Below are 16480 nucleotides of genomic sequence, written 5' to 3'. Positions count from 1 at the left end.
AAATTATACCAGTATAAATAAAACATCTTAAATTAATTCCAAAAAGGGTCTTAGCAACAGAAGTGTCAAACATATTTAAAGGTTATGATTGTTGGTTTCACCTGCTGACGTACAGTAGAACTAAAATATATAAATTCTCCAAAATAGGACCAAAAAGGTTATTCAGTTTTCCTGGACCAGCGTGAAAAAGCACCAACTGTTATTAAATATGTGGTTTAGCTGGTTAAAGTAAACTAGTACAGACAAGGACCATACACACCAGACCAAACATCCATGGACCTTTTTTAATGAAGAACAAAATGTGAAATGCAAAATGTTTACCACATCAATCAAAAATATGACCACTTGCACATCCTGGTCTTTCCTGGTTAGTGTATATTTCATTTACAATGACTGAGAGTCACAAAAAGGCTCTGTTAGATGTTTAATAGTGTCACACAGATTCTGATCGACTCTAAACCCAGTCGGCTATCAGTTTTTCTGAGAAGTACACAGAAGAAGTTTGCTGCTGGTAAGCGAAATATGAACTCTGGAAACTCTTTCGTTAGGTTTGTTTTCTTCTTCTGCTGGACTTCCTGAGCTTCACACGCTCTGCAGTCTAACAATAGATTCTCCGATATCAAAATACATCTGGGTGACTTCTGTACAAGAGACGGAAAACCAAACAAATAAAAACTGAAACCTGCATATTTAAGATTATTTTTAATATTATTAAGTCTATTCTTCTGCTTTAGAAATGTCACTATTTCCTGTAATGATGACAAACGTTCACTAGAGTTACTGATCATTTGCTTTCTCCCCGATAAATCACTGAATTACAATATTATACATATAATACAAAGCAGATCTTTATCTGAAACAATATTAAAATAAATGCTCATAGATACAAAGTTGTAATCATAATTCTCCACATTATACCAGTCTGTGAGTCCTCGCACACAAAAATGTAAAGCCATTCTCTTCTAATAAACTATTAAGTGCAAATAAATTTTCTTTAAAAAACTATGATTGCAGCATCCAGCTTTTCAGATTCAGATTTCAAGACAGAGGATATTAAAGCCAAGTGCATCGAGGCCTTCCCCAAACATCTCTCGCTTCCTTTCGTCTTTTTTGATCCTTTAAGGTAGTGACCAGAAAAACAACAACCAAAATAAGATCAGTGCAAAGTTTTCAACAGCGGGGATGAAATCTGTTCCTGAAGAAGGAGGGTGAAAGGATCTCTGACGGAGTTCAAACCCACTGCGTTACACGACTGAATGATCTCACACACCTCGGGAAGCTTGAAGTACACAGGACCACAAATAACAGTGAGATGCATCTGAGAGTGAAAGCAAGAAAACAATTAAATAAATACTCTGAGAACAGAAGAAATGGAAGGAGCCCCGCGGTACAGTCTCTCCACGAGCCTCCGGAACGACAGAAAGCAGGAAAACTGGGAGTTCTGAGTGGAGACGGATGCGGATCTCATAGCAGCAGAGAGAGGCTATACTACTGTTCCACTGGGAGAACTGGCTTGGTTCTGGGAGGACAACAAACCCTGGAAAAGAGAAGAAGAAGAGACATTTGAACGAAGAACTATACAGAAGGAAACACATCTGACCAAACGTACAGATCACACACACACACACACACGATGAACTATCCTGGACTCCTTCACTAGCGCTCACAATAATACAGATTTACCAGAAAACAAGCTCTGCTCCAAGCCTAGTGAACTACACAGGCTCCCTTCTAAGGGAGGGTCCTCACTCAAATGGACCGTCATTGAAGCGGAGCGCTCTACATAGAGCACCAACATACGAACACCAAACTCACACGAACAAGAGACTCGACTACAATCATTAAACACTCTCAGAATCAAACATCTCTGAGTGTCTGAGGTTAGAGAAATACAGAAGAATAATTTAAAACAGCTGTATTTTCAGCATCATTCCTCCAGTCTCCAGTGTCACATGATCTTCAGAAATCCTTCTGATATGATGATTTGCACACGCGTGTAGGGTGCATCTACCATCTCAGAAGACGTAACGCAACTTTCTCTGAAAGCATGTGAGAAAATGAGCCGATCAGATTGGTCTCCTCTGGGATGTAGGAAGGGTTAATTATAATGTGTTCTACAGCGTGACATCACAGATCCCTGACAGTCATGTGGTGTTGTTTACGTCATGTTGATAGTAATTTCAAATGATTTTCAACGGTGTTTGTGTTATGAGACGACGGAGGACGATGCGTGTCCACAGTAGAAACAGAGCATGTGTGATCGCGAATCTAAGCGGTTGTGTGTGATCGTGGACGTCTCAACACTGTGATGTCTATAAACCATCATCTATCGGCTCAACCCTACACTGGATTGTTTTATCTTCAGTGGAAATCCCAGAAGTGCGCAGTAACTCATTATCATTTAAAGAGACATACACCCAAACGGACCTGTGTGAGCAGAGCTGTTTTTGACAAGGTAAAAGTGTTCACTTCATGAGGTAGAGAGGAACTCACCACTTTGCCGGGTCTCGCCCACGTGCAGATAAACCCCTCCTGACACGCGGTCACTAAACAGTCCTCTAGAAAGATGAGCACGGTGAGTCTCTCGTGTGCAATCTTTTTACAGATGAGCGGCTCGAGCAGCGGCACGTCCTGCATGCGCGGACACAGCGGCGTTCCCAGAGTCTTGGCGGGGTCTGTTTTGGTTTTGGTCAGCAGGTTGAGCTTGTCGCTGCTCTTGCTGCTGATGTGGCCCATGCTGTGGTTGCGCTTGTGGTCTTTGTCGGGGTGCCGCTCCTTGCGGTCGTGCAGCGAGAGCGTGGCGAACTTGCTGACTCCGGCGGCGATGGGGTTGTCCGAGGCGGCGCTCTTGCTGTTAGCGGCGGAGTGCGGGAGACTGTTGGAGCGCGGCAGCGGAGCGGGGAGTGTGTTCGCCGGCACACTTGAGCCGCTGCTGCTGCCGTTGGTGCTGGGGTTGATGGAGCCGCTGCCTCCGCTTCCTGCGGCCAACGGGGCGCTGGCGTTCATCACATTAGTGTGCGTCCGCGTCCGGGACAGAGGGAGGTGTGGGAACAGGATGTCCTCCGTCAGGTCCCACAGGCACAGCTGAGTGTCCTGCCCCACCGAGCCGAAGCGGTAGGTCACGCTGACCGGTCGGCTGTCCGTGGAGTTGCGCTTGGACAGACGTGACTGTGTGCTGTTGGCCCGGTCTCGGCCGAAGTGGATTTGATCCTGGAAGTCCTCGTCGCTGCCGCTGAACTCCATGGGCTCGCTCTCCTCCACGCTGGTGGTGTAGTGGTCAAACGCCACCACGCTCACCCAGGACTTGTGTCCGTGTCCGCGGGCGATCACCCGGCAGTCTGAGAAGCACCAGACGGTCACCAGGTCGTCCTCGCCGCCGGCCACGATGTACTTCCCGTCAGGGCTCCAGCAGACGCACAGCAGGCCTCCGAAGTAGCTCTTCATGGTGCCGTGCAGCTCCACCGCGTCGAAGTTGAAGACCCGCAGGAAACCGTCCTGACTCACGCAGGCCAGGAACTTCCCGTCGGGAGAGAAGGAGAACTCGTTGAGCGCGCCCTCGCCCACCGTCCACTTGAGCAGAGGGTTGCGCGTGGACTTGCTCTTGCAGGTGTGAACGCTGTAGTTCTCGCCCTGCTTCAGCAGCTGGTAGTGAGGCGCCGTGGTGCCGCAGGTGTGCTCCACGTTATACAGGTACATGCTCCCGCTGGAGTGAGCCACGAGGAACAGGCTCTCGGAGCCCGGGACCCACTTCACACACGTGACCCGGGATTTATCTATGAGTCTCTGAGCGGAGCAGGAGAAGACACAAGACAGAGAGGACACGAGGTTAAAGGAGAGGATCACAATCAATGAGAATAAACTAACATGTCCTCCAGAACACAACAAACACAGATACAGAGATAAGAGTCTCACGATGCAGAAAACACAGACAGAATCACAGAATCCTGTCATAAAAATTGGATACAGAAGAAAGTCACCATCTGAGAACACTATGGACAGATGACACAGAAACTCACAGCCCTTCACTACAACTCACCAAAATAAACGTTTCACTTTAAGAAATACATTATTATGGTACAGCAGTAATAATAATAATAATAATAATAATAATAATAATACATTATAGTTTTAATAAATGGTATTATTAAGGAATATTACACATTTTATGTTGTGCAGCAGTTTGTTTTATTGCAAACAATAGGTAACCAATAGAATTCATTGGATAATAAATTTATATTACCGTATTTTTCTGACTATAAGTCGCACCTGAGTATAAGTCGCATCAGTCCAAAAATACGTCATGATGAGGAAAAAAAACATAAGTCACACTGGACTATAAGTCACATTTATTTAGAACCAAGAACCGAGAGAAAACAGGTCTCCAGCCGCTAGAGGGCGCTCTATGTGTTCAGTGTAGACTACAGGAGAACTGAGCAGCATACAGCGCCCTCTAGCGGCTGGAGACAGTAATGTTTTCTCTTGGTTCATGTCAAATTAATTTTGATAAATAAGTCGCACCTGACTACAAGTCACAGGACCAGCCAAACTATGAAAAACAGTGCGACTTATAGTCCGGAAAATACGGTAAATCACAAAACACAGAATCCAGAAAAATGTAGACTTTCTAAGGGCCATCTTTTTGGATAATAAACCCTTAATTAAACCATTAAACTTGAATCTAGAATTTAAATTGAATGTGGGGGGGAAAGAAGTCTGTTTGACAGAGCCCTACGACACTCACTTCTTCATTGAAGAGTTTGCTGGTCTCCTTCTTGATGGGGTCGATGAGCTGCACCTGTCCAGCGGAGAAGCCCACCAGCAGAGACACGCTCTCCGCCGTCGCCGTCAGGTGATTGAAGTCGTGGCACGTGGGCTGCGTTCCCTTGTAGATCCGCTTGTCTATGGGCTTACTCAGATCAGCAGCCTACAGCCCAACACACACACACACACACACACACACACACACACAGAGAGAGATAGAGAGAGAGAGACTGAACACCTGCAGAACAACCAGACACACACACGTTTGTTTTAGTGTAAAGTGTGTTCATCCCATAGGTGTAATGGTTTTTATTCTGTAGAAACTGTATATTCTATCTCCCTTCACCAACCCTACACCTAACCCTAACCCTAACCCTCACAGGAAACTTTGTGCATTTTTACTTTCTCAAAAAAACTCATTCTGTATGATTTATAAATGTTTTGAAAAATGGGGACATGCACGCACTCTCACATTCTCTCTATCACGCTCTCTCTCACGCACACACTCTCACATGCTAACTCAAGCAGACGCTCACTCTCATGCACATACGCACGCTCTCACGCACACACACTCTCTCACGCACACACTCTCACATGCTAACTCACACTCTCTCATGCACTCTCTCACACATTCTCTATCACGCTCTCACACACACACACACTCACTCAGACAGATGCTCACTCTCATGCACATAAGTGCACTCTCATGTGCGCGCACTAACACATTCTCACTCTCACACAGGCACTCAGTTTCACTCTCTCTCTCACACACACACACTCACTCACACAACACAAACAACAGGCGCAGGGAATTTGTCTGTTTTATTGAGTGTGTTCATTTCACGATGTACTACACCAAAACACACTGGGTTGATGTAAGACAAAACGTTACATCCGCAGTTCAGCACTGGACACACACACACACACACAGAGAGAGAGAGAGAGAGAGATAATGAGATGAGATGTACAGACTCAGTGAGCACAGTCTGGCCGTAGAGACGGGCCGCCGCAGACAAACACAGAGACTCTGCTCCCACTGCATTCTGGGAGAGATCGAAACAGAGCTGCACTTCCTCACACTATGCCCCAAATACCAAACCATCAGAAACCACTACTATACCAAAATAAACAAAATATTTCCCCATTTTAATAATTGCACCCCAACAGAAAAACTCACCTTCATTCTCGGTGAAAAATCTGAATGTGCAAATATAGCGGCAAGATTAATAACAGCCTGCCGACTCCTGAGACACAGCCAACACACAACATCCAGAGAATACACTCACACCAAACCAACACACACACAACTGTAGATGATGCTGAATCCAGTTATTAATTAAATGAATAAATAATCTGTTACATAACTCTAAGAAAATCATATGTTTATATGCATCAATGTGTTTTAATATCGTTCTTCTAATATTACTTGTTCAAATGTTATTTCAATTGCTATATTGTTCCAAATCACACTGTTGTATATGTTCTCTTTTCATATGTATGGTTTGGCAATGCAAAATATACTTTTGTTCTCAAAACTCAGGCAATTTGATAATACCTAGAATATCAAAATCAACTGCGGGCGGCAGATCCTTTTCCTATTTGCCGCCTAAACTCTGGAATAACCTACCTAACATTGTTCAGGAGGCAGACACACTCTTGCAGTTTAAATCTAGATTAAAGACCCATCTCTTTAACCTGGCATACACATAACATACTAATATGCTTTTAATATCCAAATCCGTTAAAGGATTTTTAGGCTGCATTAATTAGGTAAACTGGAACCGGAACACTTCACATAACACCCGATGTACTTGCTTCATCATTAGAAGAATGGCATCTACGCTAATATTAGTCTGTTTCTCTCTTGTTCCGAGGTCACCGTAGCCACCAGATCCAGTCTGTGTCCAGATCAGAGGGTCACTGCAGTCACCCGGATCCAGTACGTATCCAGACCAGATGGTGGATCAGCACCTAGAAAGGACCTCTACATCCCTGAAAGACAGCGGAGACCAGGACAACTAGAGCCCAGATACAGATCCCCTGTAAAGACCTTGTCTCAGAGGAGCACCAGGACAAGACCACAGGAAACAGATGATTCTTCTGCACAATCTGACTTTACTGCAGTCTGGAATTGAACTACTGGTTTCGTCTGGTCAGAGGAGAACTGACCCCAACTGAGCCTGGTTTCTCCCAAGGTTTTTTTCTCCATTCTGTCACCGATGGAGTTTCGGTTCCTTGCCGCTGTCGCCTCTGGCTTGCTTAGTTGGGGTCACTTCATCTACAGCGATATCATTGACTTGATTGCAAATAAATGCACAGACACTATTTAACTGAACAGAGATGACATCACTGAATTCAATGATGAACTGCCTTTAACTATCATTCTGCATTATTGAGACACTGTTTTCCTAATGAATGTTGTTCAGTTGCTTTGACGCAATGTATTTAGTTTAAAACTCTATATAAATAAAGGTGACTTGACTTGTGCCATGCCAATAAAGCTAACTGAATTGAATTGAATTAAATTGAATTGAGAGAGAGAGAGACAGAGAGAATCACACACACACGCGCGTGCGCGCACAGAAATAAACAAACGTCTCTCTTTGATCTGCGCGACAGGTGTGAGAACGCTCGAGTGCGTGCGCGTGCGTGTGACATTCACGTCGCGTCACCCTTGATGTGAAATAACAGCTATTTGACGAAAGCGCAGATAAACACGCGTCGCGCTCACCTTCCTGACGCCTTTATAGATGTAGAAATAAAGCTCCCGGCCCACATTGAAGCAGATGCGCTCGCCGTTCCCGGACTGATCGTTGACGTTGACGAACGAGACTCTGACGGGGTTCGATCCCTGAGAGTTGAAGGGCACTCGGTTGGGTCTGCTGTACTCTGAGTGCGTGAGGAGTTTATATGCGCCTTCTCGCGTGCTGAACTGACTCTTGATCTCGTTCATCTCCTTCCCTCCTCCCTCCGCCGCCATCTTTGACATTTACATTCATCCTTCCGCAGCCGGATCTGACGCGCTGCGCATGCGCACTACACACCGACGCGCCGCGATCAGACGCGCTCCGCAGATAGTGTCGCGTTTTACTGAACTGGCTAGTGATGGGATTTATGGCTCTTTGAGGGGATCCGGATCTTCGCGATCCGTTCCTTTCAAAGAGCCGTTCAAAAGAATGGCTCTTTTGGCTCTTTTTAAATATTTAGTCAGTTTTAAGAAGCCAGCTTGGGAGCATCTCAGTTTATCCTGGAAATAATCACTGGGAGGTATTATGAGGTGAGATTTGTAGTCAAATAATTAAAGCTCAGATATCACACACCAATATCTGAGTTTGAATTATTCTGAAATATTGATTATTACCTCATTTCTCATGTGTCGACTATATTCCATAGGGTTGCACAAATCCCTCTGCTTAGACAGTGACATCATTATTTTGATTTACCTTTAGTACAAAGTGTGTGTGTGTGTGTGTGTGTGTGTGTGTGTGTGTGTGTGTGTGTGTGTGTGTGTGTGTGTGTGTGTGTAAAACTACGTTGACTTATGTTATTCATACAATACCTACTCACAAATAAACATAAAAAACAAAGCCGGCTGCAATGAATTTCTGTGCAAAACAGCTTTTACTACAAACACTTCCACACAAGAACATTGTTATCACACAAGAACATTTTGATAGAAAACTAATTTTTTTTTTTAAGTAGATAAAATTAGAATAAATAAAATGGAAATGTCTACATACTACATACTATTACTACTGTAAACTTTGCAAATAGGACATCAGCCCCTTCAAGTCAATGAACAATAACAAAGTGGGCTGCAATGAATGTCTGTGGAAAACAGCTTTTAGTGAAACATTTCTATACAAGTACAGTATCACAAAAGAACATTTTTAATGATTTTAAAATAAGTTTTAAATGAACACAAAATGCAATGTAAATGCATGCACAACTAATAACTAATATCATCACGCTATAAAGGGTTGGCCTGCGCTGGGTGCGCCCCTCCCCCTATAACTGTTCTGTCTCCTGGCGGAGCTCATTTGTATGAACACGCATAGGAAAAAAGAACGATAGAAAGAACGGCTCCTCTCCAGTCGCGACTCGGCTCCCATCGTTCATGTTTATGAGCCGTTCAAAAGAATCGGTTCGTTCGCGAACGTCACAACTCTAGAACTGGCTTTGGATGAGCTGTACTTTTTTAAATTGTGTTTGGTCTCTTACTATTACACCGAAAATTACGTAGATTTTTTTATTGCGTGATTAAAATCAATAAATACAACACATTAGCATTAGTGAGAGTACATGCGCATTTACACACACACACACATACATGCGATTCAAAATAAATAAAAATAACATTGTCATTCATCAAATATTAAAGTATTTACGAAATATAAATAATTAAACAACACTTCCCAAATACAGTCTAATTATTTTATTTCCCATCCGTCCTCACACATATTAACTGTTTTGTTTCTTCTACCAATTACTGTGTGAAAAGTATTAGTATAACTGACGTCCAAACCAAGATTTCTGATTATTCAATGATCTCCCGTATAAAAGCCCATCTGATATTTAAGAATATTTCGAGAATCTCGTTGTTTATCGTGTAATTGGTTTCCAATCTGAAGAAAAGGCCTCGACTGAAGCCTGCACGTGCACGCGCACGCACACACACTCTCTATAACATGGCACGATTGACTGAGATATAAAAGCAGAGTAAACTGAGTGAGATGGCGATGAGATTTACTCAGTGATTGGGAATGGAAGAACTGATCAATAGTCAGTCAGACGTTGTTGGTAGACTGGCATTCAAATACATGGTAAGAGTTTCCTCTTTCATTGTGTCTCTGTCTGTTGTGAGTGTGTTTAATGCATCTGTGGTGTTCTGTCAGGAGATGTGTAAAGTAGACTCCAGCTCAGACTCAGAGTCTGAGTCAAACCCGAGATGGTCTGATGTCAGCAGCAAGGTATTTCTGATAAAGATCATCCTCAAACATTCAGATTCCTTCTATCATTATAAAGCAGAAGATCTGTGTACTCTTGTGTCAGGGCTGTGAGAGCAGTGCTCCAGAAGCTCCTCAGAAACTCCAGCGCTTCACTGGACATCACTACCAGCAGGTAAACAAACACCCGCTCCAGCTACACACCGCGTCTCTCTGTGATCAGTCATCTCTGGAAAGAGCTTTGTTGGTGTTTCCTGAAGTTCTGACACATTTTCAGAGCCTGGATCCCTACGATGGAAGTTCTGAAGACTCTGGTTCTTCTGCTGAAGGGTCAAAGAAGCAAAGGCTGGGCGGGCTCCGGGTGAAAGGGACGAGCCGTCGATCTGCTCCTGGAGAAGTGAGGTCGAGGTCAGATGCTGCAGATGTTCAGATGCGGTCATCCAGCGACTCGGAGCAGGAGACGCCGGGCCAGAGCTTCTGCTCTTCCTGTAAGACCCTGACGAGTGTGAAAGCAGATCTGTCTGACTCCGGCTTCAACACCAGATCCTCCCTGAACTCTCCTGCGGTGACCTCCACCAGAGACACCGGGTCTCCAGACAGTCCTGCTCTCCAGGGAGCGTTCTCCAAGAGGAAGTTCTTCCCTCCTCCGGGTGATGTGGACGACGGGATGCAGAGGAAGAGGCAGTGCATCAGTGATATGGAGCTGGAGAGCGTGGCTTTTTGAGGACTTCAGATTCACCGCATGTGTGGCTTTGTTTAGTCGTTTGGAAATAGAGACTCTAATAAGACTCTAATATTTGTTAAAACCCATTGAGAAGAGTTCTTCATTCCCGACTTCAGGTGCAACACAATAAATCAAGACTAATAAACCTAACCTTTATTCATGAGTTCTGAGTAAATTGCTCACGGGTTTCATCTGTTTTTCTTTATGAACAGTGAGTGGCCATCTATATAACTAGTCTAAAGTAATATAGATCTATGTTTTCGTCAGGAAGCTGATGTAATGATGAATAATGTCTGCAGAACACAGATATTAGTTTCTCTTCTCATAAGGATGAATGCAGTGGACGGATTTATTTTATTTGGATCCAAAGAGAGAAGAACATCTGAAGAACTCCTGTTCCGTGTTAATGTTTGTAGACCATGTTCATATAGATTTTTTCATTTGAATTTCACTTGTTTCATAAACCTTTTCAATATCATGACCCAGTCTGCAGAAGCACATCTGGAAGTTGAGTGTATGTGCGGTTCTTTATTGTGCACAGCATCATGGGGTGAAAATAAAGTCTGTGTTTCTCTGGACTGTGTGGTGTGTGAGAGGAAGCCAAGCATCACACAGAGCTTCATCTGAACCTATAATCACAGTCAGAATCAGATCTGGAGCTCTGAGAGGTTCTGGAAGTGTTAGTCCTGATCAGGACACGAGGTGGCGCTGCAGAACCATCACAACAGATCTGATCTGATCAGGAACCTGTGCTTTCTTGAACTCTGTTTTAATGAAAAACTCTGGAGACACTTTTTTCCAGACATGGTAGATTTATTATTTGACATGCACATCCTACAGGCTCAAATTAATTAACATGCAGATACAAAACACAGTCTAAATGAGCTTTATTGGAAACCACCAATCATCAATACTTCAACTTCCATTTTTCCATCTGAAACACACACACAATCCCGTCTGTTCCATTACAACATCTGCCTCAGAAACTCCAACACAATCCATCGTCCAACATTCGTCTGACTTTCTAAACACATGACACGCTCCGCTGTGATCCACCTACACACACACACACACACACACAGGGGAATGACTAGTAGAGGTGAGGGACTGGTCAAACAGCATCTAGTCGGTGCACAGGATGGCCACGCCGCGCTCGTAGAAGTGATGCGGGTCTTCTTTGGTGGCGATGTCGAAGTCGACGGTGAAGATGAGGTCGGAGCGAGTGAAGTTGAGATACACGGGCAGCGTGACCTACAGACGAGAACACAGAGAGAGAAACACTGTGAATCAGGAAGGAAGCAGAAGATCAGAGCAGTGTTAGGTGTTCCTCGTGACTGACCATGTTCCTCTTCTCGCTGTTGATCTGCTTCATCCAGCGCAGCTGCGTCAGCGGCAGTTCAGTCGAGATACTGTTGGACAGAGAGAGCTTGTTGTTGGAGCAGGTGGCCCCCTGCAGCTTCAGACCTGTGGAGACAGACAGAGCGCTCAGATACATACACACACACACACACACACACACCTCTCTCAGACATACACACTCGTCTCTCTCACCCTTGATCCCGAAGCTGCAGGCGTCCAGCGCTGCTCCCTGTGCAGACGTCACGTTCACCTCCAGACACAGCTCCTCCAGAGACCAGCTGTTCACCTGAGCCACGTACTGACGTGTGGCCGTGATGTAGGCCTCGGGCACGAACAGACCGCCCAGGTTCACATGGATGTTCTGCAGGAGAAGCAGAGCCAGTTAAAGCACACGACAGCTGGAGCACTTCATCTAATCCAGCCCGAGTCGGAGCAGCTTCAGTGATGAGAAGGAAAACCACACAACGGTTTCAGAATAAAGCTGTGGTTTACACTGATTTATAACCGCTAAGGGGTGTTGTTAATATGACTAAAACACCTTTAGCGTTGTATATCACTGAACCACGGCTTCACCAGGCTTACTGCTTTCATAAAACTTATTTCATATGTTTCACAGAATAAAACGGCACAAATAAAGTGTGATATTAATAAAAACAGTATTCTTCCACCAAACAATGTAGCTCCTCAGAAACAGCTGTGGTTCCAACAGAGTGGTTGCCGAGCAACACACAAACAAACAAAGCTGAATTGACACTTTGTAGAGTTTAGAACAGCTTTGATCGCGGCTCAGCCAATCAGTGTTAATTGTCTGTGATGTTTGCCTAGAGAAATAAAGGTGACGTCAGTAACAAGCTTTCCTGGTGCCATGAGGTTAACCCTCTATTTAGAGCTTCTCATTTCCAGCACAGTGGTATACTTGACCTTCCTAACCTGGCAACCATTCACACACACTCTCTATGATCTGGAAAATCAGCCAAACGTGTTAAGCTCGAGTTACGCGATCTCTATTGAGACACTGAAACAGAAATGATGCTGTGATCAGTGTGTGTGCAGCAGTGTGGATGATCTGGATCAGGTCCAGGGAGTGTTTGAGCAGGACACCTTCAGCTCTTTAGCGCCTCCGCTGGCCGCTGCCTGAGAGATCTGCTGCAGCTGCTTGATCCTCTCGCTGAAGTCTGCCACCCACTGGATGACGGTCAGAACCGCGGGGACGGTGTAGCGGCTCCAGCTGCGCGGCAGGATTCCTGCGGAGCACAGGACAGCGTCAGTGACCCGGTGAACACATCTGAAGGGTCAGAGGTCACCCCGCTCACTCACCCTTGACCAGGTCATTGATGAGCGTGCGCAGGACGTTGGTCTGCTTCTTCTTGCCCTCGCACACATGCACCACATCGGTGAGATCCTGACGCACGTCCTGCAGCATCTGTGAGCCCATCTTCACCTCGCGCTCGAAGAAGCGGAACAGAGGATCCTGGGAAGAACAGACATCAACAAAACACAGAGCGGTCTATCAGACACAGGTGTGTATGACTTCTAAATCATGATTAATCACATGCACCATCAGAACATGAACTGGAACCGTGTGTGTGTCTCTGAAGCATGACTGAACGGATCCAGGGTTAGTCTGGACTCCGGGTGAAACACCTGCAGTCGTACCTTGATGTTCTCCACGGTGCGTTTGAGCGGGTTCACAGACTCCGGGATCAGCTGAAGCCAGTTGCGTGCCGTGGTGTGAAGCGTCCTCATCCAGGCCGGCTGTGCGTCCGACGACGACGTGCTGCGCTGCTTCTTCTCCGTCTCGTACGCCAGATCGTCCTCATCCTCCAACATCTGCATTTTCAGCAGCTTCCCCATCATGTCAATGCCTGAGCGGGAGGAAGGAGCGGCCACGGGGACAGGAAGTGAGGGACGGGAGGGAGACGCACACAGGAAGTGAAGGAGGGAGATCAAATTAACAGCTGGACAAAACTTAAGTGTTCAGGCACTGTGTTATAATGAGTGACTGGAAGACGTGCCACGGTCTGATCAGGAAAACATTCTGAATGAAGCCGCACAGAATGAACTTAAGACTAAGGATGAACTTCACTGAGGATGACATGCATTTGAGAAGAACTGAACTGATCTGAGAGGAGAAAACAGCAGCAGGAAGCCAGAGACATGATGGCAGTGAAATACAGCTACTGGAGGCTGAGGAGACAGAAGACACCCGCTCCGCTGCGTACGGAGCTAACGACTCGAGCACACGCAGCCGAGGAGGTGTGTTCTGACAGAAACTCACAGAACCGAAGGATGAAAGCCTGCGAATGACAGAATGACCTCGAGACAGAGACAGAGAGAGAGATGAAGACGAGAGGGGTCAGAGTTCAGGAGTAAACACGTCCTCATGACAGTCCCACAGACGCTCGTACCCTGAGTCGTGAGCAGGACCTTCTCCGCGTTACTCGGCAAACCCAGCCACGACGGAGTCTGTGTGTCCGGCAGCATCTCCACCCAGTGGATGAACTCCTCACGCCTGCCACACACACACACACACACACACACACACACGTCTCAAACACTGCCTCATGTGGTTTATCCAGAACACAGCGCTTCAGCTTCAGTCTAAACAGAAGTTAATGGATCTAAATTCAGCAGTTATGAGACTATTCTTCCAGCTGTAAGTTATCAGACTCTGTGTAGACTTCTGTTTGGACTCACAACAGACGATGGATCTTTCTTGCCTGAGAAATGTTGAGTCTGTGAGCGTTTATAACTGCTCTAGCTTTTAACTTCTTTATTTCACCACTGTCTGTGAAGCTGAGCACCACACCGACAGAACACACAGAACAGAAACAGGATTAAACTGAAAGGTTTGCTCTGACCGGATCCCGTCGGGCATCTTGATGTCCTTGTGTCCGTCCACTTTGAGCGCCAGCTTGAACTCGCTGTCGAAGCTGCTGGTGGTGAAGAGACGCTCCAGGAAGGTGTTGAGCAGCCGCTGGTCGAACTCGTTGTCGATACGACCGCCGTAGATGGACTGAGCCATCAGTGTCCTCAGCGCCGCCCACGGGATCTTATCTGGAGAGATGTTCTGCCGGCCCTGCGGAGAACCACAGACGCTCAGAGCCTCACACACACACGTACACACACATACACACACACACACAGGAGATGAGGAGCGGCTCGAACCTTCGCCGTGTCGTCCAGCCAGGTGTCCACCGTGTCGCAGGCCGAGCGCAGATCCGACTCTCCGAACTCGTACTTCTTGGACCAGCCGAGCGGAGCGTAACGCAGGCGCTCCTGGATGACGGCGTGGAACCAGGCCAGCAGGAAGTACAAGCGTGCTCTTTCGTTTGGAGACTGAGAACACAGACGACAGGCGTGAGGTCACACAGATCCAGTAAACATGTGATGGAGTGCAGTGGAGATTCGTCTGGAGCTCACCTTACACATGCGTGCCACAGGAATACTGCTGAACGTGCGCAGCATATTAGCCTTCATCCCCGGAGGAGGCTCGAACACAAAGATGCGTCCGGCACGCAGCAGGTTCACAGGGACCTGAGGGAGACACGCTCAACATCAGACCACACACTCCTCACCACAGCACACAGTGAGCACAGGAAGTGATGCGTGACCTTGGGGTTGATCTCCATGGTGAGGAAGAGCCGGAAGCTTGCGTGCGGCTGCATGGAGTGAAGCTTCTTCTCCAGCTGCATCAGCCAACCAGGAGCCAGATGAACGTTCTCCAGCATCACCCACCTGACACACAAACACACGTCAGGTCACCTGACCAGCAGACCTGACCAATCAGGAGTGTGACGCTCAGCTGCGCTCCTCTCACCTGCCGGACTTCACCGCTGTGTTGATGTCTCTGTCGGCTTTATTGAAGCCTTCAGCAGAACCTGAAGATGGAGCACGTGTGTGTTACTTCACTACAGCACACACACATATATTATGCCAACAACAACTTATTTTGGAGGAGATTAATCATTGCCCAGCACTAACAGTAATTTGTGCGTTGTTTTTTGAAAAAGTTACTTCCCAACACTTATGTACGTACCGATGGAAATGGAGGTGATGTGTTTGTTCTGCTCGGCTGCGAGATCCCGCACCAGACCGCTGGCATCATACCCTGGAACAGAGCACATCAGCACCGGCGTCCCCGGCTTCACCTGCACACACACACACACACTAATACAGCATCTGCGGCACCAGAGCGTCAGCACACCACACACACTGATATGTGCATTAGCATGGTTAAAATTGTACTTATATGACCGCCATCAATTCGTAGCAGTGAATGAAGATGTATCATATTGATCACAAATGCAGTATGGAGTACCTCAAGGCTCAGTTCTAGGGCCGCTACTCTTCACGCTTTATATGTTACCCTTGGGAGATATCATCAGGAAACATGGTGTTAGCTTTCACTGTTATGCTGATGATACTCAGCTCTATATTTCTTCACAGCCCGGTGAAACACACCAATTTGAAAAACTTTGAAAAAAGAAAATCAACTGCGGGCGGCAGATCCTTTTCCTATTTGGCTCCTAAACTCTGGAATAACCTACCTAACATTGTTCGGGAGGCAGACACACTCTTGCAATTTAAATCTAGATTAAAGACCCATCTCTTTAACCTGGCATACACATAACACACTAATATGCTTTTAATATCCAAATCCGTTAAAGGATTTTTAGGCTGCATTAAT

General features: G+C 46.1%; 3 protein-coding genes across 4 annotated transcripts in view; 1 reads left to right on the top strand and 2 right to left on the bottom strand.

The window, feature by feature from the left end:
- Positions 1–270: 270 nt before the first annotated feature.
- Positions 271–7790, bottom strand: LOC127933165 (WD repeat-containing protein 20-like). The gene is made up of 4 exons (XM_052529940.1): positions 7493–7790; positions 4742–4924; positions 2494–3783; positions 271–1537 (listed from the first exon to the last, which is right to left on the bottom strand). Exons 1-4 carry the CDS (start codon positions 7748–7750, stop codon positions 1484–1486), a joined length of 1785 nt encoding a protein of 594 aa, XP_052385900.1. The 5' UTR covers positions 7751–7790; the 3' UTR covers positions 271–1483.
- A 1147-nt stretch (positions 7791–8937) lies between these two features.
- LOC127933186 (uncharacterized) lies at positions 8938–10594 on the top strand. Of its 2 annotated transcripts, none has more exons than XM_052529982.1 (4): positions 8938–9584; positions 9660–9731; positions 9814–9882; positions 9985–10594. In XM_052529982.1, exons 1-4 carry the CDS (start codon positions 9525–9527, stop codon positions 10429–10431), a joined length of 648 nt encoding a protein of 215 aa, XP_052385942.1. In that variant the 5' UTR covers positions 8938–9524; the 3' UTR covers positions 10432–10594. The 2 variants fall into 2 exon arrangements, with proteins under 2 accessions (XP_052385942.1, XP_052385941.1); XM_052529981.1 differs by having other exon boundaries at positions 9657–9731.
- A 629-nt stretch (positions 10595–11223) lies between these two features.
- LOC127933156 (cytoplasmic dynein 1 heavy chain 1) overlaps positions 11224–16480 on the bottom strand; it is a 37075-nt gene continuing 31818 nt past the window's right edge. The window contains exons 66-78 of the mRNA XM_052529913.1: positions 15830–15941; positions 15611–15671; positions 15405–15528; positions 15214–15327; positions 14959–15129; positions 14652–14869; positions 14199–14302; positions 13447–13655; positions 13108–13261; positions 12892–13034; positions 11983–12151; positions 11771–11895; positions 11224–11682 (exon numbers count right to left, since the gene is read on the bottom strand). Of these exons, the coding sequence (XP_052385873.1) occupies positions 11554–11682; positions 11771–11895; positions 11983–12151; positions 12892–13034; positions 13108–13261; positions 13447–13655; positions 14199–14302; positions 14652–14869; positions 14959–15129; positions 15214–15327; positions 15405–15528; positions 15611–15671; positions 15830–15941 (1833 nt within the window). The 3' untranslated portion in view covers positions 11224–11553. The remainder of the gene's footprint in view (positions 11683–11770; positions 11896–11982; positions 12152–12891; positions 13035–13107; positions 13262–13446; positions 13656–14198; positions 14303–14651; positions 14870–14958; positions 15130–15213; positions 15328–15404; positions 15529–15610; positions 15672–15829; positions 15942–16480) is intronic.

The sequence above is a fragment of the Carassius gibelio genome, chromosome A17, assembly GCF_023724105.1.
Source record: "Carassius gibelio isolate Cgi1373 ecotype wild population from Czech Republic chromosome A17, carGib1.2-hapl.c, whole genome shotgun sequence".
NCBI classification, from domain to species: Eukaryota; Metazoa; Chordata; class Actinopteri; order Cypriniformes; family Cyprinidae; genus Carassius; species Carassius gibelio.
This window is presented reverse-complemented; position numbering and strand designations above follow the sequence as displayed.